Below are 27,060 nucleotides of genomic sequence, written 5' to 3'. Positions count from 1 at the left end.
CGGTTCCTGCGTGTGATTGGGTGGGGCCTGCGTAAAGAGGGGCGGGGCGTGAGAGAGGTCGGGCGGGGCGGGGCGGGGCGGGGCGGGGCTTCCAGAGCTCTCTTCTAGGAATCTGTGCTCCGGTCCACAACGGTGTAGGAAAAGGTGGATTGAGGGCGTCAGTCTTCTCGCGAAGAGCGACTCAAACTGCCCTGACCCCCATGCTGATTAAAATCCCAAATTATGGCTGACGTTGGATGAGGGAATAATTCCGTGTACTCCTCTTAATCTGAGACAAAGGTCTTTTGAAAGATCTCTTTTATAGTATACAAAGTATCTTACTCTTTGCCAGTGTAATAGTTTTCTTTCTCCTCAGTTTCCTTTTACTTTTAAAATATCTAGTTGTTCAGTGAACTAATCCGTCAGTTCTGACTCATTGACCAGGTGACCTGAAAGATGACAGTTGTCAGTGAAGTGCAGAGCAAGAAAAGGTTTGCCATCTGGTCAAGGCTGCAGTGGAAGGAGCTCTGCCAATTGGCCCTTAAATTCCAACAGTTGCAATGGTGTTTGGAACATATGTGGCAGATCAGGAGGCTTTATGTAACTTGTAGAAACCTTTACAGAATCACAGTGCAGGTCCCTAGGTTTTTACTTTATTTTTCAAAAAAATTCTTGGCTAACTGTTGGGTGCTGGTAATGCCTGACAATGTGACGTTAGGTGGCTATGCAATCTGAGTTTCTCATCATGAACTGGGAGTTATCTGATCCTCCCAGATAATGAGTCCTTTTACTAAGAGTAAGTATTATATAGAGAACAGGGCCAGAAACAAAACGCAAGCAATTTAGCAGGAAGCTCCCACACATACTTTTGACCCTTAGTTTATATTTATAGCTTAATAACAACTTGCTTGTGACCAGTTGACTGAGGAAAAAATTCGAAGCTGGATTACAGATGGCTTTGCTAAATATACTGATTCAGCTGTCAGTGGACTGTCTTGGCATTTAGAGCCTCATTTAACAGAGGCTGTGAAGTAACAGGAGGGGAGGTTGGCATACAGAGAGATGTCAGGGGAGAGATACTGTCAAGAGACTGGAACTTTATCTTGTACACTTTGCCTGTCTGGAAGGAGATGTAGCTTGAAATAAAGTTCTAAAGATCTACATCATTTCATGGGCACTGGTTTAGTCAAGTGGTCAGAGACTGGGAATGTAAAGGTTTTGGAATAGGACCTCTCAAAATCACTCCAAAGCATAAGAACATTTGGATCTCGTCGCTTAAAAAAAAAAAATGCCCCCATTCCAGAAGCTCTCTTAATCAGAACAAGATTACTATTACTTATCACTCCATAACATATACCAAAATTTCCTGTCTTGAAACAATAAACACTCATTCTCAATTTTTATGGGTCAGGAATCCAGGAGCCCTCCAAAGAGAAGAGGTTACACAAAGGATGAATACCAGCAGATGGGGATCATTGAAAGCCATTTTAGAGGCTGCCTACCACAATGACCCATTTTGTAGACATCAGTCAGCCTCCTTCTCCCACCACAGCTGGACCCACTACCAGGTAGCCATGGTGGCAGAGACATACATATATATTTTTAACATAGTCTTTTCCCCTGCCAAGACGGATTGGCTAGCACCACTACGTGCAATGAATAACCTGTCCCCCTGATATAGCACTATACAGCCAGGGTAGCAGGTTTGATTACAATGGAATCCTACTATAACGAACGAGGTAGCAAGTTGTTCTATAGGAACAATGATACTGCACTTAGATTGGTTCCCCTGACTTTTACTTCTGTGGACTTACTGAATACCTTATACTACATATACCTTATATAACACTGCTTATCCCACACAACACTGCTTATCAAAGAATTGCTTTCCTGTGAAAGATGTAAGAGTACTGGTATCTCTGGGATTAACAAGCCTGAGCATGTATCCCCATCAGTCCAGAAGCAACTGGTCTTCTAGAATAATGGACAACCCTACTGAAGGTTTACTTTTGGAACGAGATGAGAAAATATACTTTGAGATGCTCCTAAAGGAGTTGGCATATGCTTCAAATGACTTAATATTTTCAGTAGTATTTCTTCTGTTGACAGAATAACAGGATACAAAGAGTAGTAGAGGGACTAACATCTTGTTATATAGACAATCTACCATGGGGCCTGGGCCTCCCTTCATATTATTGCTGAGTATGCTAACAGCAAGGCTTATCCATCTCCTGATACTTAGCAATTTCCATAGTCAATCATATAGGCATCTAATAGAGTATTACTACCATTTAACTGCTGCTCCCCTGGGGGAAAGAGACTGGCTTCTTTGCTGTTTGCTCAAAAACTGCTTGGCCCTTGGCCCTGTACTTTTTTCCTGTGATGCAACCCATAGTGTGTACAGGTGTCATCTGGCCTTCTACATCAGTGTGGGAATCGGGGCTCCAGGAGCTAGTGCAAATATGATGATTACTTTGACTATGATTTTGCTATAATGAAGTGTTTGGTACCTGGGAGTCTCCTGTTGGCATCCATTTCTCTGTATCAAGCAAGGCTACAAACAGGATAAAATCTTAGACCTTCACCACATCCATTTCCATGATTCCAGGTTCTGTTGGCTACCAATTTTTGTACCCAGAGTGGGGTACAAGGGGATACAATGTATTCTCCGCATTGAAAGTTGGGGTTGTAACCTGGTTATTTTTAGCTCATTCTTCTAGGTAAGGACATAGAAAATTGGTTATGGTGCTAGCTGGGGTGATTGGCCCTAAAGACCATGGAAGAAAAGGGAGTAGGGAAAGGAGTCTAACTAGAACTTGGCAGATCTTATCTCCTGGAATATCTCTTCACTATACCAATGTTGATAAAAATTAAGCAAAGATCTGCAACCATATATAGGCAAGACCACTTAAGCCTCAGATCCTTGCATCAACCACTAGGTAAGGAAATCTCATCTACTGAGATAGCAGATGAACATAAAGGAAATGGGATAAATGGCAGTGGTGACAAGTCATAACCATCTAGCCTCATGGCCTGCCAGAGAATTGAGGGCTGTAGGTTTTTGTGTTTTGTTTTTCTTAAATCAGACACCTTTGCGACAAAACATGCTGCTCCACATATCCTACCCTGGAGATTGTTTCAGTTTGTCTGTAATAGGGCTCTGGAATTAAAAAAAATTTTTAAATGTTTTATTTTTGAGAGTGAGAGCGCATGAGCAGGTGAGGGGCAGAGAAAGAGGGAGGCAAAGAATCTGAAGCAGTCTCGAGGCTCTAAGCTGTCAGACAGAGCCTGATGAGGGGCTCAAACTTACACAATGCGAGATCATGACCTGAGCCGAAGTCGGATGCTTGACCAACTGAGCCACCCAGGCACCCCTGGAACTTCTATTTTTAACAAGTAGTTCAGGTAATTGTCAAAGTTTGCAAAGCCCTGTTCAGGCTTTACTTTCTTCCTCATTGGTACATGTATGTGCTTATATTTTTAGTAATTTTTCTTTCCTATCTTATACTATTTTTGTATATAGGGGTGGTGGTGGTTAGGTCTATGGGCTGCATACTACTGAGACAAGATCATTACAGTATTAGAGGAGGGATAGACATCACATTCTGGACTTGAAAGTGGATGATATAATAATATATTATGTTAGGAAAATTATACCATTAGTATTATGTAATGTGTAAATATGAGGAGAATGGCATATGTTGATGGGAGAAAGACAAGGAGATTGGGGTGCCTGGGTGGCTCAGTTGGTTGAGCATCCAACTTTGGCTCAGGTCACGACCTCATGATCTGTGGGTTCGAGCCCTGCATAGGTCTCTGTGCTGACAGCTCAGAGCCTGGAGCCTGCTTCAGATTCTGTGTCTCCCTCGTCCTCTCTGCCCTTTCCCTGCTGAAGCTCTGTCTCTCTCTCTCTCAAAATAAATAACATATTAAAAAATTAAAAAAAAAGAAAAACAAAGAGATAGACTACAGTTGACCTCTAATATTTCTATATTTGGTGCTCAAGCATATTTCATATGCTTGGTGGATCTTGGTGAGAGAAACGGTCCCATCTTCTCCTGTAGAAGCTGAGAAGGTCAGATATACTTGCTGTCTTTGATGCCTGACCGACCAAGTGCTGGCATAAGACTAATCTTGGTTAGTTGGACATTCCCATCAGACTTTGAATCTGGAATGAATGATTCAAATAAACAGAGTGTTTGGAATCCAGTTTTCAGAGACACCACTACCAGTAGATACATACACAAACTTTCAGTTCTTTTTGAGGTAAGAATTAGGCTATGATTTTGGTCATCCAGTTTCCTTTGGCTTCTGTTTTCCAAACTCATTCTCCAGCCTTTCCAGCAATTCTGTGAGCTACCTACTATTCTAGTAATAAATTCTTTTTTCTACTTAATTTAATCATACTTGTTTTTTGTTGTTCTCAATAAGTATTCTTATGGGTATACACTTCATTGAGAGTCATTCTCTTAAAGTCAATTATACTGTTTCAGACAATCACTTCCCCTCTCCCTCAGAACCCCATCCCACTCCCACCATCTGAATTTAGAGGTAAATAACATAGGATAGTTTCCCTGGTAAATGAGAAGTGAAAACTGTTAGATTTTAAACCACGATCACTGACGTGGTTTTAAAACTGTGTTAAAACCAACAACCAATCTACCAACTATGATCATAAGAACAATTTAACTTCAAATAAAATGATTATGAGCAAAAATCAATCCTTTGATAAATGTGGAAGATTATTCAAACTTAGAATAAGCATATTTCAAACTCAGGTCCAAGTATGTCAAGATGAAAAATGTGTGTGGCAAAAATTTGTGGTGTTAATGCATGTATTTATATTTTCCAGTTATAATGCACTTGGGATATTACTGCTTAGTCAATTCACTGAATTTTCAAATACTTTTACAATATAAAGAATTATGGAGAGCCAATGAAGTACTTTTCAAGTACTTAATATATGCAAAAGATATAAATTATAAAAATACAAAGACTGTAAGTTATATAATCATGTTGGTCTATACAATTAATTAACAGTCTATTCAATTAAAAATAAAAATATACTCTAGTATTCTGAAAATAAGCAAGTGTTTTAGCTGTTCCTCCAGATAGTCATTTGTTCATTTATTAACATCAGAGGCAATAACACAATGCCAAAAATAAAACATGCATCAATTATACAACACATACTTACAAAAACCTCTGTCCTTCACAACTGGTGAATGCAAACAGACCTTCTATCCACCCTTAGTGCATTATTATTTTCACAAGTAAAACAGGAAAGGAAAATAGTGAATTTAATGCTATTCAGCACCTTTAGTAAAGTCAAAAGACTTAACATCTTCATTTATCAAAAACATTTGCATCTGTATCCCCAAACATGTAATTATTTTGTTCCATTTTTAACATGAATTATCTTATTTACATTACCTTTTAGTTCAACAAATTTTAACAATATTTAAAAATTATCTAAATTCATAAAAGTATCTCATAAATTTCAATGCTTATTATGTACATACAAGAATTTCCATGAAAAAAGTTAAAGAAATATAGTCAGAAAGTTCAAGCAACACTACCAAATTTAGCAAAATTCCAACCAAATCAAAGCAGAGGGCATTCAAACATTCAAAAATCTCTAGATGCTGCTAACATGAACATGAAAAGTTCCAGTAATAAAAGTCAATATGAGAAATAATGTCAAAACCACCAGTAGAAAATATATTTTAATAGGCATGACATATGTTTAATAGCAATAGTAATAACGACTTTCTAGAAAACTTTTTTAACATTGTCATCTAGGAACTACCTGGTTTGACAGGGCTAGAGTTGAGTTCTTCAAAAAATATACTTTAGCAGCCATAATTTTTTTTCCAGTTAAAACATAGTAAAATGTTAAAAGTAAAATTTATAATTAACTAAATAATACCCCAATACTAGAAAATTTAAAATCGCATGCTATTCTAGCAATAATGACCTCTAATATGATGTGTCTGATGTGAGGATTGTGGTAAGCCAATAATAAACAATCAGATATACATATGGGCTTAAAGTTTCACTGAAATACTTATGTAGCAAAATATATGAAAAAGTAATAGAAAAGTAAAAAGATAAAATTAAAAAAATATTGCACGGCCACATTACCTAGAAAGTAAAGTTGATGTTTAAAAAGCTCTAAACACGGATGATATAAATTATCTTCCATATAAAAAGGTATAAATATTCTTAGAACTTATCAGCATCTATAGCTTAATATAATACATTATTTGAATCATTGTTGAATGAGGTAATTATCAAGTCTCTAACAATGTTTTTTTCCTACTGGAAATATTTGAGGGCAGCAACCAGAAAGAATTTCTCTAAAAATATTTCTGAATCAAGAACAGCTATATGTGCAGCTCTCCCAATAAGTGAATCAGCTGTATTGGGCAATGCATTGATGACATTATATCGAACCAAATTACAGTCCTTGCTTTGCAGAACTGGGCGAAGCAAGTTGTGGATCATTTCTGAATAGATCTGTCCTATGGAACAAATAGAAAGCAGGAAAATTAGTTCATATAAGTAACTGAAAAAAATTCTATGCCAACTTTTTTTTTTTAATTTTATTTATTTCTAGGAGAGAGAGAGACAGTGTGATATGCCAACTTTTATTTAACTTATGAAATGTAGTTATATTATTTCCATTTAAATTAGACCAATGTCTTTTAAAAGGTTTTTCTTTTTCTTTGACTATTATTTTTGAGATGATTTTATAAAAATATAAGTAACCACATTATTTATCTAGCTAAGTAAAAATAACAAATTTATTGTAAATTCTTGTCAATTTGATACTTTAATTCAAAACAATGAATATAACAGAGCAAATAGTTTTATTCAACATTAAGCTGAATGACTTATGATTTGTTAAACCATTATGACAATAAGGTAGCCATACTAAGACATCTTGCCTTTTACACCGTATAGGGAATAGTCAGTGATACTGTAATAGTATTGAATGGTGACAGATGGTAGCCACACTTGTGGTGAACACAGCATCATGTACACAGAAGCTGAATCACTACACTATACATGTGAAACTAATGTAACATCGTGCATTAACTATACTATAAAAACAACATTTTATCTTTTAGAAGTCAAAACTTAAACCTATCAAGTATTTTAAAAATGTTTGTGGCATTCAACAGTATTCCACATATTTCCACATTATTCTGAGCAAAAACAGCAACTTCCTATAGTCAGAAGACAATATGAGTTTGGCTCAAAAATCAGAATTCTTTTTTTTTGTCCAAGGGTTTATTTAATGTTTGGTTCTGCTTTTAATTCTAAATTTGTGCTCCTCTCTCCCTTTGATTAATTATTACAATGTATTTATTGAGCTCATTCTAAGTTTAAGATAAATACATAGATGTATTTGGATTTTATCCCTGTGGATTTTAGGGAGGCAAGTATCAAATTTCCTGTGAGAGGTGAAGTTTATCTCTGAGGAATTATGACAAGGGAAAAGAATATGGAAGTACATTTAGAGAAAAGAGAGAGAGAGATTTAAGGGAGAGATTAATATCATAGATTCATAAAGAACTGTTTCTCCCACCTCTTCTCTTAGTTTTCATTATGATTGTCAAGCTGGATTTCTGGTTCCATGCTATTTAGAAAGCATTTTTACATAGGAAGAAATCCAAACCTGTCTTTATTAGATTGCCCCTGCCCTCCAGGGGCAAAGAATCTCACTGTTAAAACAAAGGACATTTCTCTAGTTTCTGTGACCCATCCGGAAGTTATATCTTTCCTGAATTTATCCCTAAGTCCCTTGCTAGAACAGAAGTTTAATAATAATAATATTAAAAAGGTTATTTTGATGTCACAAAATGCTAAAAAAAATTTGTTAAATGAATAGAGCACCCACTGTGTGCCAGGCATCATGGTAGGCAATGTCAATACAAATATGTATATAGAGACAATCCCTGCCTAAGGAGGCTGTTCACTGTTAAAATGTGGAAAATGCAGAGGATTAAGAGGTCATTTAAAAATCAGCTTCATTCCAAAAAAGGAACGGAGGAAATATGGAAAGGTAGGACACCTGTATTTTTGCCTTAAGCCTGTAATTAATTAATCACCAGTGACTTTGGATCAGCTACTTAGCATCTCTGGGCCTCAATTATAAAATGAGCCAACAGGACTCAAGACTCCTTCTGGCTCAAACTGCTATGACTTAAATTTCTTCTATCATTCAAAAATAGCAGGGGCGCCTGGGTGGCTCAGTTGGTTAAGTGTCTGACTTCAGCTCAGGTCATGATCTCACGGTTCCTGGGTCTGAGAGCCACGTCGTGCTCTGTGCTGACAGCTAGCTCAGAGCCTGGAGCCTGCTTCAGATTCTGTGTCTTCCCTCTCTCTCTCTCTGACTCTCCCCTGATTACGCCGTCTCTCCCTCTCTCAGTAATAAATTTAAAAAAATAGCAAAAGAATATATAAAATCTTTATTACTTTATTAAAGTGAGGTTAAGTCTTTGCTGCCATCTTTGACTAAAAGCAAGATACAGCAGAACGTGCAGAATGATTGTCACCATAATCACCAATCCCAACAATCGTGTGGAGATCAAAATACAGATTACCTTTGAGGCAGCAAAACAAAGAAGCATTTGTAATTAGATAAAATAACTCTTTTATAAGAATGATGGTTTTATTGGCAAAAACATCTCACATGGCAGGAGAAAAGAAAGGAAGTAAAAGAGGAAGGATAACTGTTAATATCGGTAGATGGAAAAGGAAATAAAAAAGATATGAGAGGAAGAAGAGAGAAAGGGACTAAGAAAAATTTGGGAAAAAGCTCATGTTGTAGATAAAACTGTTTGAAATATTTCTTTTCTTTTCTGAATACATAGAGATTTTACTGAGAAACTGATAACTCCCCGTAAAATAATGAATCAAAGTCACAGGCAGGCATTTCAAAGAATAAAATGATGAATTAACATAGGAAAAAAGTCCTCATTTGTAATTGGTGAAATACAAATACAAATCACAATGGGATGCACTGTTAGAGGAACAAATGGAGATGAAACACTTCTAATTTACTTAGTTACCTGACTGTTTGTCCTTCAAAGCTGTTTTACACATTTCAATCCGGGCAGAGTGGTAAGGAACGTAGCGATCCTGTAGAGATCCCACTAGCACAACATTTTTGAAATAGTGAAGCCCTATGAAGAAAAAATACAGAATTATAATGCAGTAAGTAGCCAGATTTAAATTAACTTATCAGTATATTAAGTGACTGCAATTTTTTAAATTTCCTCAGTAGAACTAGTAAGTTTATGGCTTTTTAAATCTGATGAATTCATTCTCCAATTTCTATATATTATCTTCAAAAAACCCCCTACCTTCATTGTTATATAAACTTACATGCTGGTATGAGAAATGTGTGTTTGCACTGAGTGAGAGAAAGGACTGTGACATGGTAGCGTGGGGGTACTAGAGAGATTGGATAGGGTGGGCTAAAATTCTACAGGGAAGTATTTTATGACTTTATTACTTTCTAAAAGATAATCCTCAATATTTAGGACTATTTCCCAAAGAAACAAAATTATACTTTTCCATAAAAACAAACAAAACACCCTATATGAAATCATTTTAAGACCACTTTTTAAGTTTTCATCTGACTCTTGCCTAATATTATTAACATTTTCTCCTTATGATATCAAGAGATATCATATGATATCAATATGATAACAAGAGAATACAGACTTAAGGTTTTTCAATAAAAATAGCAGGTTTTGTGATCCATCCACAGATTTTAGTCAGGTCCCTCTATTTTTAGTTTTCATGTGAATTTAGTTCTTGTGATACTTTGAACTAATTAATTTACTCATTTAAGCACTGAAACCGAGTTCCTTTCCACTTTACTATCAGTAATGTTTTTTTTTTTTTTAATACTTGGATTGCTAGTGGAGCCTTTACAAAAAAAATGCTTATGTATTTATTTTTCAGGGGATGGGGTGGCATGGGCAGAGAGAAAAAGGGAGACAGAGAATCCCAAGCAGGTTCCACACTGTCACAGAGCCTGATGCAGAAGCTCGAATTCACAAAACCCATGAGATCATGATCTGAGCTGAAATCAAGAGTTGGAAGCTTAACCAAAAGTTGGGTTGCTGCCTTTTTTAAAAAAAAGTTTATTCTTGAGAAAGAGAGAGAGAGAACACGCGCAAGCAGGAGAGGGGCAGAAAAAGAGGGGGACAGAGAATCTGAAGCAGACTCAGCACTGACAGCAGAGGGCCTGAGGTAGGGCTTGAACCCACAAACTGTGGGGGCGCCTGGGTGGCTCAGTCGGTTAAGTGTCCGACTTCAGCTCAGATCATGATTTCACCACTCCTGGGTTTGAGCCCCGCGTCGGGTTCTGTGCTGACAGCTAGCTCAGAGCCTGGAGCCTGCTTTAGATTCTATGTCTCCCTCTCTCTCTGTGCCTCCCCTGCTCACGCTCTTTCTCCTTCAAAACTGAATAAATGTTCAAAAAAATTAAAGAAAAAAAAAAGAACCCACAGACTGTGAGATTGTGACCTGAGCTGAAGTTGGACACTTAACCGACTGAGCCACCCAGGTGCCCCACTACCAGTAATGTTCTAATTTTACTATGTATCACTAATTTTACCATGTAGCTCAAACTAATAAACAAAAAATAAGAAATTCATGTGGTTATTAAACGAGATACAAGCCAATAATGACAATACATTAGAATTGGGGTGCTTAGTTTAGGGCATATAATTTTGTTCTGGAACATTCCAGAGTAAAAGTTTGATACTTTTTGCCTACTGAAATTCAGGGTTAGCGACAGGCCAATTGTGGGGACTACTGTGGATCCAGAACATCCAAATCACCTTTGTAGATGCTCCTTTCTCTCTTGGAATTAATTATTTTAATAATGAGAGATTCTAGACACACAGGCAGGTGAGACTGTATTTACTCTCTATGTCAACTATAGGGTCATTCTCCTTTTTCTCAATGAGAAGATAACCCTTTGTGGCAATTAGGATATATAAGTTTGTAGGGATATAAATGAAATAATCAAATGTCTATGACAGGAATTAATTCAATTATATACATTTAAAATCACATTTTAGAAAAATATTAAGAAAAATTATTTTTTTCCCTTCCATTCTCACATTTCATGTGACAAACTAATTCTACTTTTAGCATCATTTGACACCAAAGTAACACTAGTGTTACTCTGGAAATCACCTGTGTGTCTTAGAGCAGAGGTCTTCAAACTGGTATACATTTACCCTTGGGGTAATTTAAGACTTTCCATGCAGTTGAAACTGTATGTTATAGAGTTATATATGCAATGTAACACTATATATTAATTATACTTCAATTAAAAAAATACCTCTAGATGGTGAGGTTGGGCATGTATAGCTTTAAGGAAACTGAATTCTAGATCTCAACTTATGTATGAGGATTTTCCTAAAAATGACTTCTTTTTCTCCCACTTTATTAGAGAAAGGCATTTCTCCAATCTATTTCAGATTTTATTATGGCATATGGCCTGAAGGAATGAAGCAAAATAAGAATGAAATACAATGTTTTCTGACAAAAAGTAAGTTTGATTTGACTATATGATAATAAGAATTGGCTCTGCCAATTTGATTTTATGGCACACATGTTCTAGAAACTATATAAGCTAAATTTATAACTCCAACTGAATGAGTTGTTTTTATATTTTTATGAAAATATAATTACAGCAAATATGTGCTACCTGATATGCCAGAAAATATATCCTTTGCCACTATTTAAAAATTTGAAAATATTTTTTAGCTGTCACCCTAAAATTATACAAGGGATGTACACTTATTCAAAATTCTTCTCAGGGGTACTCCAAAACGTGAAAACCTCTGTCCTACAGTATGCCATCTTTACTTCTACCCAAGCTGTTCTAGGTACTGTGCTTTCGGAATCTAAGTATGATGCTGTTTACTGAAATTTTATCCCAAGCTGCATGAAACTAGCCATGTAAGAGCAGAGCTGGCTTTTTCATTTCTCTAAAAGATATATATTTGTGTTCTCTATAAAGGGCTATCATACTGTACAACATTGGGGCACCTTTCATATTATATCCCCATGAATGACACTCTGGAGCAGTGCACAGCACAGCCTATGGCAGCCTTGCTAGGCAACATTCATTTGTGTGCTTGGCTAAATGACTATTTTTCCTCAAACCACCAGCACTTTCTATTTCCTCTTCAGTCTTACCTTATGACCTTGCTTCCTATTTCATTGAAAAACACAGAAGAATCAGAATAGAACTTCCACATACTCCAATCTTAACCAAACTAACCTACCATACCTGTGACTTCATGTTCTGCCTTTGCTCTTACTTCTACTGATGAGCTGTCTATGTTCCTACCTTAGGCCAGCCCTTTCACTGAAATGTGAGGTGCCATTCCCTCCTTCCTAGTTAAAGACATGGCTCTAGTACCTGTCTTGTCCACTCATATCATTAATTTTCTCATTTGTATGAATCATTCTTATTTATATGCAAAACACTGTAATATCTACCATTAAACAAAAAAAATCAGTGACCCTGTTATTAGACTTCATACTCCAATGACCACCCAATTTCTTGGCATTGTTTTATTTCCATACCATATATTGTAAGAATAGGCATTACATTAAAAAATTATATTAAAATCTATTTTTCAAAATAATAGCTCCCTGCAGAGATTCTGATATGCTTCTACAGGGAAATGACACTCAAGTTGAGAATCACTGCTTCAGACCGAATTCCTTGAGGGAAATGTTTAGGTCTCTGTAGGTTCAGATAGCTCAGTGGAATGGAAGTATGCAAAATCAATAAAGATTAGATGAGGGGATTTCTAAGAAAACCTTTAACTCTCAGATTCCGTGACACTGAAATAAATAAAAGATCTTGACACTGATAAAAAATACTATATTGTTATGTTTCTAAATGTGATTGCTAGGACAGTACTGTACTTTCTTTTTTGATGTTTATTTATTTTTAGAGAGAGGGAGAGAAGGAGCACAAGTGAGGGAGGGGCAGGGAGAGACAGAAGCTCAAGCAGGCTCTGTGCTGTCAGTGTGGAGCCTGACGTGGGGCTTGATCTCTTGGACCATGATATCATGACTTGAGCTGAAATCAAGATTTGAATGCTTAACCAACTGAGCCACCCTGGTGTCCAACAGTACTGTACTTTAAAAATGCATTTTAAAATTAGTAGTCTAATTTTAATAACAGTTTTTCAACAACAATGCATTAATACCAATATTGTGCTTCTGCATGGAAGGTTTCTTTATTAGCCAGGAACCAAGTTAGTTAAACAGACTATGGCTCAAGGGGCGCCTGAGTGGCTTAGTCAGTTAAGCATCCAACCTTGGTTCAGGACATCATCTCATGATTTGTGGGTTTGAGCCCTGCGTCGGGCTCTGTGCTGACAGCTCAGAGCCTGGAGCCTGCTCCGGATTCTATGTTTCATAAGAGTTCAGTTATAATACTAATGATCCTGAGAGGTAGAATGCAACGAAGTGAGGTCAAAGATGACACTGAAGTATTTCAAAAAACTAAGTAATTAGAAGAAAGAGTCTCATTAAAATGATGATGAAAGAGTTAGCAGAAGAAGACAATATGTTCATGTTTAGACATATTCAGTTTGATATGTAACTAGAGATGTCTAGAGGGCAAATGAAGACTGGAATTCATCGATGAGGTCAGTGTGAAGGTGTAAGATCTAGGATATAAAGGTACATATTGGGCAATCTAGTGGGTACTCTGAGAGTAGAGGAGCATTAAATGAGAGAGGGCATCAAGAAAGCTTTTAATAGCAGGTGGTGTTGGACTTTAATTTTAGAAGATGAAGAGAATTTGTTCTTTTTGTTTGTCCATTTATTTTGAGAGAGAGTGTGTGTGCATGCACAGGAAGGGGGCAGAGAGAGAGAGAATCCCAAATAGGCCGTTACTGCAGAGCCTGAGGCGGGGCTCGAACTAAAAAAACGTGACATCATGACCTGAGCTGAAACCAAGAGTCTGACATGCAAGTGCCTGAGCCACTTAGGCACCCCAAAGAGAATCAGTTCTAAAAAGATGTGTAAACAGATGGGGAGGAATGGTGGTAGAAAAAGCATGGGTGAATGTAGCATAAAACGTGTGGCATGACTAAAACAAAGGATGTGTATGTGGGAAGAGTAGGATATGAAATCAGTAAAGGAACTAGAACCAGATTATAAAGGATTTGATGCTCTAAGCCATGGAATTTAAACCTCATCCTGAAGGCCAGAAGCCATCATGAAAAGATTTTTCAAACATGAGGAATATGGCCTGATGTATTTTTCAGAAGATAATTTTATCTAAAGAGGAAGGAAGACTAAGGAGAAGGGGGCACATAGGAGGCAGAGTAACCAATTTGGAAGCTATAGCAATAACTTCAGCAAAAAGTGATAAAGATTGAACTAAGAAAACAGCAAAGAGGAAAGAAAGAGAAGCCTCCATTAGCTACTTGGAAGGCTGAATATTTCAGGGCTTAGTAACCTAAGCAGATGTGTGGGGAGACTGAGGAGTCTACAGGACAACGAGGACAACCTCAAGTTTTTGGCTGTGCAGACTGTGGTAGATACAGAATTGAGAGAAGTGAATCTGAGGGGAGAGAGGTGGTATCTAAAAATATTGCATTTGGGGCAACCACATGAGACTTCTAAGTAATGTATTTATTCAGTAGGCAGCTGGACATATAGGTCTAGAATATAGCCTAGAGGACTGAAGTAGAGATACATACTTGAGTCACCAACGGTGAAGATGCATATGAAATGATGCTGTCAAAGAGCGTACAGAGTGAGAAGACCAGATGACAGCAGGAGGAGGCCAAGAACACCTATATTTAAGGATCAAGGAGAGAAAAGGAATCCACATAGGAAGCAGAGAGCCAACATGGAAGAAAATGAGGAAAGGCTGTTGCTTGAATATGGCAAGCTTCAATGGAATGGTGAGGGCAGAAATCAGATTATAATGGATTGAAGAGTGAAATAAAAGGTGAGGAAGTACTGAAAGTAATTGTTTTCTTTTTCAATAGTCTCAATTTTTATTAAAAAAGAGAAATAGAACAACATGGAATCAGTGATCAAAGGAGGTATTTATTATTATTAAAACTTAAGATGGGAGAAAACGAAGTAACTTTATATGTTAAGGAATCAGCCACTGAAAGGAGAGAGTTTAAAGACAGAGAGAAGGAATGGGTTCCAGAACAGAAGGGAAACTATTCTTGGACCACAGATACATCTTTATTGAACTGTAAGGAAAGCACAGGTGCGCTAATGTTTGTAGCTAAAACGAAAGGAAGTAGGAAAATTCTTGCTTGATGGCCTTGACACACAGATAAGGTAGGAAACAAAGTCATTTGTTGAAGTGGAGGTAGCAGTTGTAGTTTGAAATTTGAGGAAAAGAGGTAAAAACTGGAAACGCTTCTAGTGAATGGTTAAGAAGCAATTAGAGTTAAGCAGATGGGAAATCCACGGATCTACAGTGGTAGTGATCTGTGTGATCCACTTTGGTAGAGCTCAACAAGCCAGGTAAAGAAACGGTAATACAGGTTGCTAGATGGCCATGATGATAAAACCTGAGATAATAATGTATGAATGATAAAAGTGATAAATCATAGAGTCTGGGATGGAACAGGAAGGGAATGAACCATGAAGGACAGGGTAATTTAAGAAAACTGAGTAGGGATCTTAAACAGTCTGAAAAGCAAATGAGAATAACAGAGTGAGTAAGAAAGGAGACTAGGATATTGTAGTCTCAGAATGGAAAATTGACTGAAATTTCAGGGGTGGAATGCAGCCATAGGTAGGGGTTCCGAGTGGAATGGAAGGTTACTACGGTTGAAAAAGCCTCTATTATGCTTGATGATTATCTAAATGGTTGACTTAATCAAATTACTAAAAATGATGCCAAGTATATTAAGATCCAAGAAGAATGTCTTCTCCCACATGAAACTGTGTATTTGTCAATGAACTCTTATTAGAGTTCTCACTGAATATCTGAGGAGTGATCTCCAGGAGATCATTACATTACAGATGACTAGGAGGGCGTGGGTGGCCCGGTTGGTTGAGCATCAGACTTCGGCTCAGGTCATAATCTCGCACTTCATGGGTTTGAGCCCTGCACTGGGCTCTGTGCTATGAGCTCAGAGTCTGAAGCCTGCTTTGGATTCTGTGTGTGTGTGTGTGTGTGTGTGTGTGTGTGTGTCTTTCTCTGCCCTTCCCCCACTCCGTCTCTCAAAAATGAATAAACTTAAAAAAAAAAAAAAAAACTTGGGGGGCCTGGGTGGCTCAGTCGGTTAAGTGTCTGACTGTGGCTCAGGTCATGATCTCACGGTTCGTGGGTTCGAGCCCCACCTGGGCTCTGTGCTGAGAGCCAGCTCAGAGCCTTCAGTCTGCTTCAGATTCCGTCTCCCTCTCTCTCTGACCCTCCCCTGCTCACACTGTCTCTCTCTCTCTCTCTCAGAAATAAATAAAAGAAAAAAAAATTAAAAAAAGAAAACCAAAAAGATGACTAGAAGGTAGCAGAGTTTGGATGGTATGAATCTCAAAGGGCAGTTTTATGAGAGTAGAGGAGTAATTATTGCAGTTTGTTTTTTTTTTTTTTTTACAAGAGAACAAATCTACACCTTTATTTATTTACTTTTCAGTTAGTTTAAACCCTTGAGGGGTACAGCATCACACAGATTCTGTGGCCAATGGCTTTAGCAGGAAGGTTGCTTCGGAATGTGGCACGAACCATGCCACTGTTTACATGAGCACGAGTTACTTTTCCCCAGATTACTCTGGTTTTATTCGGTTTGCCACCAGGAGTCACTGTGTTGTTCTTTGCTTTGTACACATAAGCACATCTCTTGCCTAGATAGAACTCAGTTTCATCTGGGCCATAAACACCTTCAATTTTAAGAAGAGCTGTGTGAGACCCTGTTTATAGCCAGCAAAAATGACTTTGGACCACAACCTTCCAGACATATTTGTCGTTTCAGGAGTCCTTTTCCGGCAGGCTTCCACAGGTTCCAAGATGGCGGAAAGAGAATCATTGCAGTTTGCAAAGGAGAGCAAGAGGACTGTTTCCTCCCTACTCAGTGGTACACAGTATATGAGAAACTGAGCTTCTCCTATAACAGGAGTTAGCAAGTAAGGGCCTGGGGGATCTGGCCTGCTTTTTTTTTTTTTTTTTTTTTTTTTTAAATACAGCCACACTCATTTATGTATTGTCTGTGTCTGTTTTTGTGCTACAATGCAACAGAGATCATATGGCCTGCAAAGCCAAAATATTTACTATCTGACCCTTTAAAGAAAAAGTTTGCCAACATCTGTTCTACAACCAGAAGGAGTAGGGAAACGAGGGTAGTTTGGGGAAGTATCTAGTTTTCACTTATGTCTCCATTTTCAAAAGGATATGGAGAGAGCATTCTTTGAAGAATATAAACATATGTGGTTACTCTGTTCCACTCAAATGGAGATTTGAATGGATGCAGTGGAAAAAATATGGTAGGGAGATATGAGCATGAGGGTGACAGGAAGAGATGGTAAAGTCAGAGGTTAAGATAATATAGAGAGTGAGGATGGCAAAGTAGTAGTTGAGGATCTCAGGTTGTAAAAACTTGGAATGTAATGCAAGATGGGGACTATATTTAATAATCATTAATAAGAGATGAGTAACAAGATTCATCCAGTAATGAGAATCTACTGAGGAATAATTATTAATAGTCCAGTTCCTGACATTTTCCAGAAAAACTTTATAGCCATTGAATAGGAAGGTAGAAAAATGTTTGGCACTTAATAAAAAGAGTTGAAGACTGCGGTGGGGGCAGGAAGGCTAGGACATGCAGAGGCCTAGTTCTAAAACTGACTTATGATTAGTACTAAATTAATAAATGTCAAAAAGTTTAGGAAAATTTCAAAGTACCTGTGTTTACACAACACAAATATATTCATGGAAAAATCGAACAACTGTGTTATTAATTGCTCAGCTTTAATTAGGAGTCTATTTCATTATTAAAAAATTACAGTTGACTGGGACACCATGGTGGCTCAGTTGGTTAAGTGTCTGACTTTAGCTCAGGTCATGATCTCATGGCTTGTGAGTCTGAGCCCTGCGTCAGGCTCTGTGATGCCAGCTCAGAGCCTGGAGCCTGCTTCCCATTCCCTCTCTCTTTGCTCCTCCCTCCCACTCTCTCTCTCTCTTTCTTTCTCAAAAATAAACCTTAAAAAATAAGTTGACTGATAATTCTTTAATCACCAGAAAGACATGTTGACAATTTATCTGCTAATGGTTTGTTTTAAAAATGGTTTTCAAGTGAATGTTTTCAAAACTCTTCCTATATACTTACCTGCTTTATTACTAAGCTTGTATAAGAAAGTTTGGCGGGGGTCTGAATGATCTCGACATGTCAGCTGCAAAAGAGAACCTGATTTTTTCCATTTCTGCATAAACCACAGACCTAGAAAGTTATAAATAACATGTGAGTAAAACTGGAAATATAGGGTAACACATATCAAGATTATTAATTTTAAAATACATTTCACTTCAAAAATGACATCTACCAAACTAGCATTTTCTTAAATATATTTGCAAAATATTTCCTTTTTCTGATAACAAATATAAACACATACATTTAACTATGGGTTAATGGTGGTTGACAGAGGACTTGCTATTTCTATTCCATTCAGTAATGAAATAATGGTTTAAGAAGAACAAATTTGGGAAAACTGTACCTTTAGATATATTTGTTCAAATTATTAAGAAGCAGAAATGGAAAAAAATTCAAAAACAGTAGTAGATCCAAATGCTTAAGCACTGAATCTTCAGTCTAGAGATAAATATAGTGATGGAAGACTAATTGTTTAAGGACTAACTCTTAGGATTAGCAACTGGTTAATGTTTTCTAGTAAGGGCTGATTCGAACAAAGTTTTATATTTAATTGTACTCCTTTGTACTATCAGTAACCCATACTTAAATGCATTTTCCTCTTAAATTAAGTGAGACCCCAATCACACTGGAATGAGTTTTCAAGACTGTGCAATATTAATTTCCACTTTTGTTACTTCTATTATTACAGAAGGGAACAGAGAAAGAAGAGAAAAACTCTTTAACTGACTAAATTTGTAACTAAAGTTTAGTGAAGAAAGAAATTCAAAATGCTGCATCCTATTCACGTTAGTTTCTAGTTTATGTTACTTATTGATTTCATCTTTTTCATGCCCTCTTTTTAAAATTGTAAAAATCTACAACTATCCAAATCTATTCTGGATACCAGAGTTGGAAATACTGCACAAGGAAAACAGAATGGTTTCTTTGTCAATGAAAGTAAAAGAAAATGGAAATAAGAATTTCAAGGCTCAATGCAAAAAGACAGAATGAAATCTAATTTATTCTCACTACGGGAATCAATTGCCTAAACTATAAAAACTACTTAAAAAATCCAAGGGAAAACCAAATCAAGCAAAAGGCAAATCAAATATCAGATTTTTCTTTTCTTTCTTTTTGCTTTTTTGAGAGACAAAAGGGGCAAATGAGTAAGAGGCAGAAAGAGAATCCCAGGAGGGGCAGAAAGAGAGAGAGAGAAAGAGAAAGAGAGAAGTGGGGCTCACCCGAAGCAGGGCTCAAGCTCACCCAATGTGGGGTTTGAACTCACGAACTGTGAGATCATAACCTGAGCTGAAGTCTGATGCTTAACCTACTGAGCCACCCAGGCACTCTAAATTATCAATTCTTTCTTAATGAAAATATTCATTCTAATCAAACTTGGGGTCTTAACTCTCACTTAATTTGTAAAACTTTTAGGATTTATTTTTTTCATAATATCCCTTTGTTGTTACAAAATCAGATTTAACATTCTACATTTAATATTTTGTAACATATTAAATATAGGTATTTCCTTTTTATCTGCTCAACTAATGGAATGACAGAATAGCTTGTTTATAAAATAAACATTTACTGAAAATATTTAGATAATTTATTGAAAAACAGTTAAAAATGCTTTTGTGGGGGTGCCTGGATGGCTCAGTCAGCTAAGCGGCTGACTTCTGCTCAGGTCATGATCTCACAGTTCATGGGTTCCAGCCCCGTGTCAGGCTCTGTGCTGACAGCTCAGAGCCTGGAGCCTGCTTCGGATGCTGTGTCTCCCTCTCTCTCTCTGACCCTCCCCTGCTCACACTCTGTGTGTCTCTCTCTCTCTCAAAAATAAATAAATATTAAAAAAATTTTAAAAAATGCTGACTTCTGACATATATCATCTCAATATAATATTCATTTTATGAAATGACTTTTATCACCTTATTTCATGTGCATGACAAAGTAGAAAAATAGCTACATATTTTGTTTCATCAATTCCAAGTATGTGACACATCACCTCTAAAATAAATACCAGAAAACATTAAATTTGTATCTGAATTTTCTCCTATGCCATACTTTTTATATTGAACAATAAAACTTTTTACCTGTATTAACAAGAGCACTGCTATTGTAGAGTGTACCAAGATGAGGTCCAGAAAGCGATAAAAAGGTATGAAGTTTGTTGAGGTAATATCTAAACCTTGGCCTTGTAAGCACTGAACGGATTATTAAATTGCCCAACGAATGTCCAATAAAGCTTTAAGAAAAAAAAAGACATTTCTCCCATAGTATTAATTTCAAAAAGAAATATTAAAGCTAATACCACTATACATGGATGTGAAATACTAAGAATTTGGAAATTTAGAATATGTTTTAAATTATGGTTTATACTTTGAAATGATATAACTTAGGTTTTGAAGGTAAAAATGTAAGAATGTAGTAGAAAATTCCTATTATATAATTAAAATTCTTATTCTGTAGAAACAACATATTGCTCATCAGAAAATTTATGTTCATAGTTTGTAAGTGCTAAGAAACAAATACATTGTAAAAGTAAATTAAAGTTTGACTGGATGATGAATTTGCCTCCATAAGCACACATTGCAATGATTACTAAGTCATAATTTAAAACAAAATAATGAAATTGTACCTATAAAGGATAACTCTAGGAGATATTACATATCTGTTTCATTTATTCTCTGTTCTATCCTCTAAAGTGGGAGAGTTCTTTGACTAAATACTTTCAAGGCACAAATATGTTTATTATCCTACTACAAGTCTAAGATTATCCCAAAAATCTTATAAAGCACCTCACCTTTATTAAGGAATAGTTTAAATCAAAAGAACCTTTTTGCTTACCATCATTTTACAATAGATGGTATACCTATCCCTAGGAATAATAAACAAGGAAAAAGACATTTTGAAAGCTGTCTTAAACTGTCTTACAGGTATAACTAGTGAGAAGCTCAGGATAAACTCCCCTCCCGAGTTGAAGTTCCTGAAGGTATGGGGTGAGAGTTATAATGGTTGAATAATGGTTGATTATAACTGACAATCTAATCTAAAAGATGGTAATACTTTTGTGGATGAATGAAAAAACTGAAATATTCTTTTATCATAAAATAACCATGAATAACAGGAATACAAGATCACTGTAATAAATTTAGTAAATGAAGTATTTAAAATCTATAAATGAAGAGAATTAGAATAAGAAAGTAAATGTCTTCTCCCTCCTAACATAACTGCATCTCCTCCCATATTTTAAGAGAAATCAGTTTTTAAAAAATGACTTCAAATAAAATCTGCTTCTCTCTCTTTTTAGTCCTTATTCTATACTTCAAACTGGAAACAAACTCTGCCAAGGGCTACAGTTACATAGAGCCAGCTTCTTCCTCTACCCTAGTTAGGATATGCAGGTAATCATTACTCTCCTTTTTGAGGCAGAATGATTAGTTTTGACTTTTTCTTTAAGTCCTACTATACTAGAAGAAACAAATATTTTTCTCTCTACCATGTCTATCTACACTACCTGCTTAAACGATGAGACTTATATTGGTTTGATTATCATCTCTTGCTTGTGGAAAATGACTTACAAATACAGTCATGAAACCTTGAAAGTATTTGTTTTTTCATTTGTTTGTATATATCCATTGCCCTAAAATCTTTCTTATTGGTTACACTTTATTGAGATATAATTCACATACCATAAAACTCATTCATTTAAAATGTACAATTTAATGGTTTTTAGTGCATTCAGACAGTTGTGCAACTACCATGAGAGATTTTTAGAACATTTTCATCACTTCAAAAATAATCTACACCCTTTGGCTATCATCTCCCCATTTGCCATCTCCTCTAGCCCTAAGTAATCATTAATTTACTTGTATCTCTGGTTTGCCAATTCATCCAGAACATAATGGTCTCTCCATAAAGTTTAAAAATTTTTTCTTTTGTCTTTAAATTAGGTAAATTGTTGTCTCTTATATTTCATGATAGTGCAACAAAACTACTACAAATTCTGTTTAATTTTTCTGTAATTCATAGAGACATAAAAATGTTATGTTATTTTACAGAACACGATAAAAGTTACCTTATTTTTGAGACTGTTAGACTATATATCTGGATATATTGTATTATTTCATCCAGAAGGCGATCAGTCATGCTATCAAAATCAGCAAAAGTGTCATTCTAAACAAAGGAAAATAGACATATTATATACTGAACATGAATAATCACATGAAAAACTGAATATAAACATTTTTAATTTAGGTACTAAAAATGTGGTTAAGATCAGTGTTTTTTAGGGGTGCCTGGGTGGCTCAGTCAGTTAAGCGTCTGACTTTGGCTCAGGTCATGATCTCATGGTTTGTGGGTTCGAGCTCCGCGTCGGGCTCTGGGCTGACAGCTAGCTCAGAGCCTGGGGCCTGTTTCAGATTCTATGTCTCCCTCTCTCTCTCTCCGTCCCTCCGCCAACTCATGCTCTGTCTCTCTCTGTCTCAAAAACAAGTAAGCTATAAAAAGAAATCACTGTTTTTTAGAGAAGCTGGTAAATAATATTACTTACATTAAAAAGTACAATAAGAGTAAATTTCTGGGAAAAGATTCAGTGTTCTTAATAGCACGTGCTTCATTTAGTTAGTTGGTTAGCCCACTATCCACATTTAACATAAGGTTATTTACAATGGTTTAAGGAATAAATTCTTTGCATAGAAATGTGAAATTCTAGAAATTCTGTGCATGTGAAGAGCTCATAAGTCACATTATATATCATTTCAATTTCCTTGTGATATGTATTAATGTTAAATTTCACATAAATCAGAAAAGTTATTTCTATTGGTAACAGACATTTTGTACTAAGCAAGTATTTAGGTGGAAAATAATACAAACGTATTTGCTTCCACTGAAAACACTGCTATAATATTGTACCTGATTTCTCTCAGACATAAGAAAATCAATTCTTCCCCCTGGCAGTCCAAGCTCAATATAAGTTTTTACTAATCGGAGATCTGCACTGTTACCTAGAAAATGAAGAAAATGAAAAATTATGTCTAAAGGATGAGATAAAGTAAAAGATACAAAGTATATCATCATATATTTGAAGACCAATACATGTCTTTAAATATATGGTGTCTGCCAGATTGAACAGACACTGCTCTCTGAAATAGAGTCCTCAATTTTCATTTCAAAGCTGATTTCCATTAGCCAATGTCTTTCAACACCTGGTGTCTTAGGAGTTTTGGTCACAGTGATGCATTCACTTTCCCCTCTGATGGTGTATTTGTTAAACTGTTAGCTTTGGAGATTGCTGGCTGTGGTTGCTGTCAATGACTGATGGAAGTACTCCTTATATCACTATTATAGTTGATCATTTTAACAAATCTGGAATGTATTTTAGATTTAGATTTAATGTGTTCACTTTCCTTTGGTGGTACTGCAACAGTTGACTAGAAATAAAATTCTATTTAAATAATCTAAGAGAGTTTAATTACTAACTTAAAAGATATCTATAAATACAGAATACTTATTAGATACACTATATAAATATAAAAATAATTATTGCCTTTAAAAATTATTTTAGTGGCTTTTTGGTTAATTCCTTTGCTTTAATTAGCAATGTAAACATGTTCCCAATTACTGGATTTCTACTTTACCCTTCCAATATTTATATCTTTTAGATATTTCATGCATTGATAGAGGTAACTGTTTTATTCCTGATTTTACAAGGAACACTACTAGTGTTGCACTACAAAGTATGTTTTCCACTGGCTGAGAATATATATGCTTAATCATATTAATAAACCAGCTTAATGCTACTTAAAACTTAAGGTTTGGTACTTAGTTGTCAAAAATGGGAACGTACATTGAATTTTACCAATAGTTTCTTACTTGATTTGCTGATGTAGGTATATTTTATAAATAAATTTCCTTTATTATTAAGTAAATTTTCTTATATTTACCTACCTTTGAATTCTGGGAATTAAATCCTAGTTGTTGTAGTGACTTAATGTATTGATTCTATTTCCTAGATGTTTTGGAGGACATTTAAAAATTTTTTTACTTACTTACTTTCCTCCTTATCTATTTCCACAATATTGCTAGAGTGTTATTAAATCATTATTAAATTTATGTCAGATTCATCTGCTTCTCTTTGGAGTGTGGGTATGATTATCTTTTTTAGATTTAGTAACAAGATTAGGTTAACTTCAAGGAATAAAATAAGCTGCATTCCATCTTTTTTCCCTATTATTCTGGAACAATACATAACAGAGGGTAATGTGTTTCATAAAAAAATTCAAACAAGAATTTGCCAAAGAGTCTACTGGGCCAACAAGTCTTTTTTGGGCAATAATTCTTTGAAAATTTTATTTCTGGTGGGGAAAAGGTTAGTATTAGAGATACTTTCTTTCTTTCTTTTTAAGTGTTTTATTTATTTCTAGGAGAGAGAGAGACAGCATGAGCAGGGGAGGGTCAGAGAGAGAGGGAGTCACAGACTGAAACAGACTCCAGGCTCTGAGCTGGCAGTTAGCACAGAGCTCGACGCGGGGCTCAAACCCACGAACCGTGAGATCATGACCTAAGCGAAAGTCGGACGCTCAACCGAGTAAGCCACCCAGGCGCCCCAGAGATACTTTATTTCTTGAGAGTCAAGTTGTTGTTTTTTTTAAAGAAAAATCTTCAATTTCATGAGCATTTACTAGCTTCTACCTGTGTTTAGTATTTTTATAATTTATAAAATCTTTCCTCAATCTGTTCTTACAGAATTATATTACACTAATAATCTGCTAGTCTAGAAATATTTGGCATCTTCTAACATAGTTCCTAAATCATGGGAAGCAGTCTGTTCAGTAACCAAAATAGCTGTCATTTAGAATAGCACTAAATTTAGAATTTAAATGATACACTAATTAATTAGTGAATCTTTAATTCTTAAGTATTGATTTTTCTAACTCATAAGGCTTAAAGCAACAGGCTCAAAGGGCACTAGGAAGACTATCAAAGGGAGACAAAATGATTGCCATGAGGTGACTGCTGACAACATGAACAACAGAAGATAGAAAACTCCAAAGCTGGGGTGCTTGGGTGGCTCAGTCGGTTAAACGTCTGACTTCGGCTCAGGTCATGATCTTATGGTTCGTGGGTTCAAGCCCTGCATCGGGTTCTGTGCTGACAGCCAGCTCAGAGCCTGAAGTCTGCTTCAGGTTCTGTGTCTCCCTCTCTCTCTGTCCCTCCCTTGCTCGTGCTCTGTCTCTCTCTGTCTCAAAATAAAAATTAAAAAATTAAAAAAAAAAAAAAAAAAAAGAAAAATCCAAAGTTAAAATAAATACATGTTGGTACATGGATGGATGGATGTCAGTTCCATGGAAAATTTACTTAAGAAGACGTCTAATAACTATACTTCACAAAGTTAAACCTATTTCTGTTTCAGAATGTTTTTAAGATTCAATTAATTTAAGCAACTTAAAATCATTTCCAATTCAAAGATTAAATAAAACCAAATGAAACCTATTAGGAAAGGAAAATATATTGAGTTGCCATGCGTTATATCAAACAGTTATTACATACCATCTAAACCATGCACACAGACAATAAGATGTACTCCATCTTCAGAACCATCCTCTTCTTCCATGCTAAAATAAGGGACTGAGGAGGCCAGCAGAGGGACATCACTGTACATGAACCCAGGGAGTTTAAGTTGCTTCAATTCTTCTTTTGCCTGAAGGAAGCTGAAGCAAAATATTGTAAGAGATACTCTTTACTAAGTATCATAATCAGGTTTTAGAACCAAAAGACAATATGCTGAATTTAGGGAACTGCAAGAGGAAACCCAGCAGATATGGGTTTGAAAATAATCAAAATATGTGGGATTGCAATCAGAGAGTACTTTTCTTTGCTATTTTTAGTATATATTCTGATAAAATGCAATGAATGCTTTAAACTTGAAATCACTTAAAATATTCCTTTAAACTTGAAATCAACTAAGAAAATATTAAGAGTGAAGTTAGGCTTCCTATCAAGTTTTATTTTGTGTACAAAAGCTGGGGGAAGTACCAGAAAGATGACAATTTGATGCTTATTCTGTAATCAAAGCTTATCTTCTTTGCTTCTTTTTAATCTTATATAAATGGAAAGTAAGGAGCTATACAAAGTTAACAGAAGAATGGTAGTTGCAGTACTTAGATTAGGTTATTTATATTTTTCCTCTAAAAATACCAATAAAAAGGAACAGAACCAAGAGGGGGCTGCAACTAAATGTAATTAGCGGCATACACTCCCTTCGAAGGAGTACCAATCTAATCAACTTGGGAACAGCAAACATCAAAAATTCTTAACTATTTTAACCTTATATCATTTGGAATGATAAAAGTAAAACTCAAAGAAGCTGATGAACCCTTCTAAACTGAGCAGGACACACTGGATGAAGACATAAATTGTTTTCATTAATGACTCAGAAAAGTTTGAGGTACTCAAAAGTTTGAGGTGGTATAACCCTCAGTGTTAACAATTCTTTAACAGACCATTATCATCTCCCTGGTTTCACTACTTTTAGGCACTATGGATCTTAATTATATATAAAAATCTGAATAATCTGGAAACTTAGGAAATCTATTGTAGACATGCCCAGACCTTTTACTCCAGGGATTATAATTCCAACTGGAATACAGTAGGAGAGTACTTTGAAAACCAGTGCCATGTTTAGTAAATTTATCAC

At 35.9% G+C, this 27,060-nt stretch overlaps 1 protein-coding gene across 5 annotated transcripts in view; it reads right to left on the bottom strand.

Annotated features, from left to right (window-relative positions):
- Nucleotides 1-5,091: 5,091 nt before the first annotated feature.
- FAM135A (family with sequence similarity 135 member A) overlaps nt 5,092-27,060 on the bottom strand; it is a 131,524-nt gene continuing 109,555 nt past the window's right edge. For all 5 annotated transcript variants that reach the window (XM_039245802.1, XM_039245806.1, XM_039245805.1 and 2 more), the window contains 7 exons: nt 25,914-26,074; nt 23,277-23,368; nt 22,441-22,538; nt 20,456-20,607; nt 18,345-18,455; nt 9,060-9,173; nt 5,092-6,503 (listed from right to left, as the gene is read on the bottom strand). In XM_039245802.1, coding sequence (XP_039101733.1) covers nt 6,298-6,503; nt 9,060-9,173; nt 18,345-18,455; nt 20,456-20,607; nt 22,441-22,538; nt 23,277-23,368; nt 25,914-26,074 — 934 coding nt within the window. In that variant the 3' untranslated portion in view covers nt 5,092-6,297. The remainder of the gene's footprint in view (nt 6,504-9,059; nt 9,174-18,344; nt 18,456-20,455; nt 20,608-22,440; nt 22,539-23,276; nt 23,369-25,913; nt 26,075-27,060) is intronic.

Source organism: Hyaena hyaena, unplaced genomic scaffold (assembly GCF_003009895.1).
Source record: "Hyaena hyaena isolate Hyena2069 unplaced genomic scaffold, ASM300989v1 scaffold_271, whole genome shotgun sequence".
Lineage (NCBI taxonomy): Eukaryota > Metazoa > Chordata > Mammalia > Carnivora > Hyaenidae > Hyaena > Hyaena hyaena.
The sequence above is the reverse complement of the archived record's forward strand: the minus strand, read 5'-3'. Positions and strand labels throughout refer to the sequence as shown.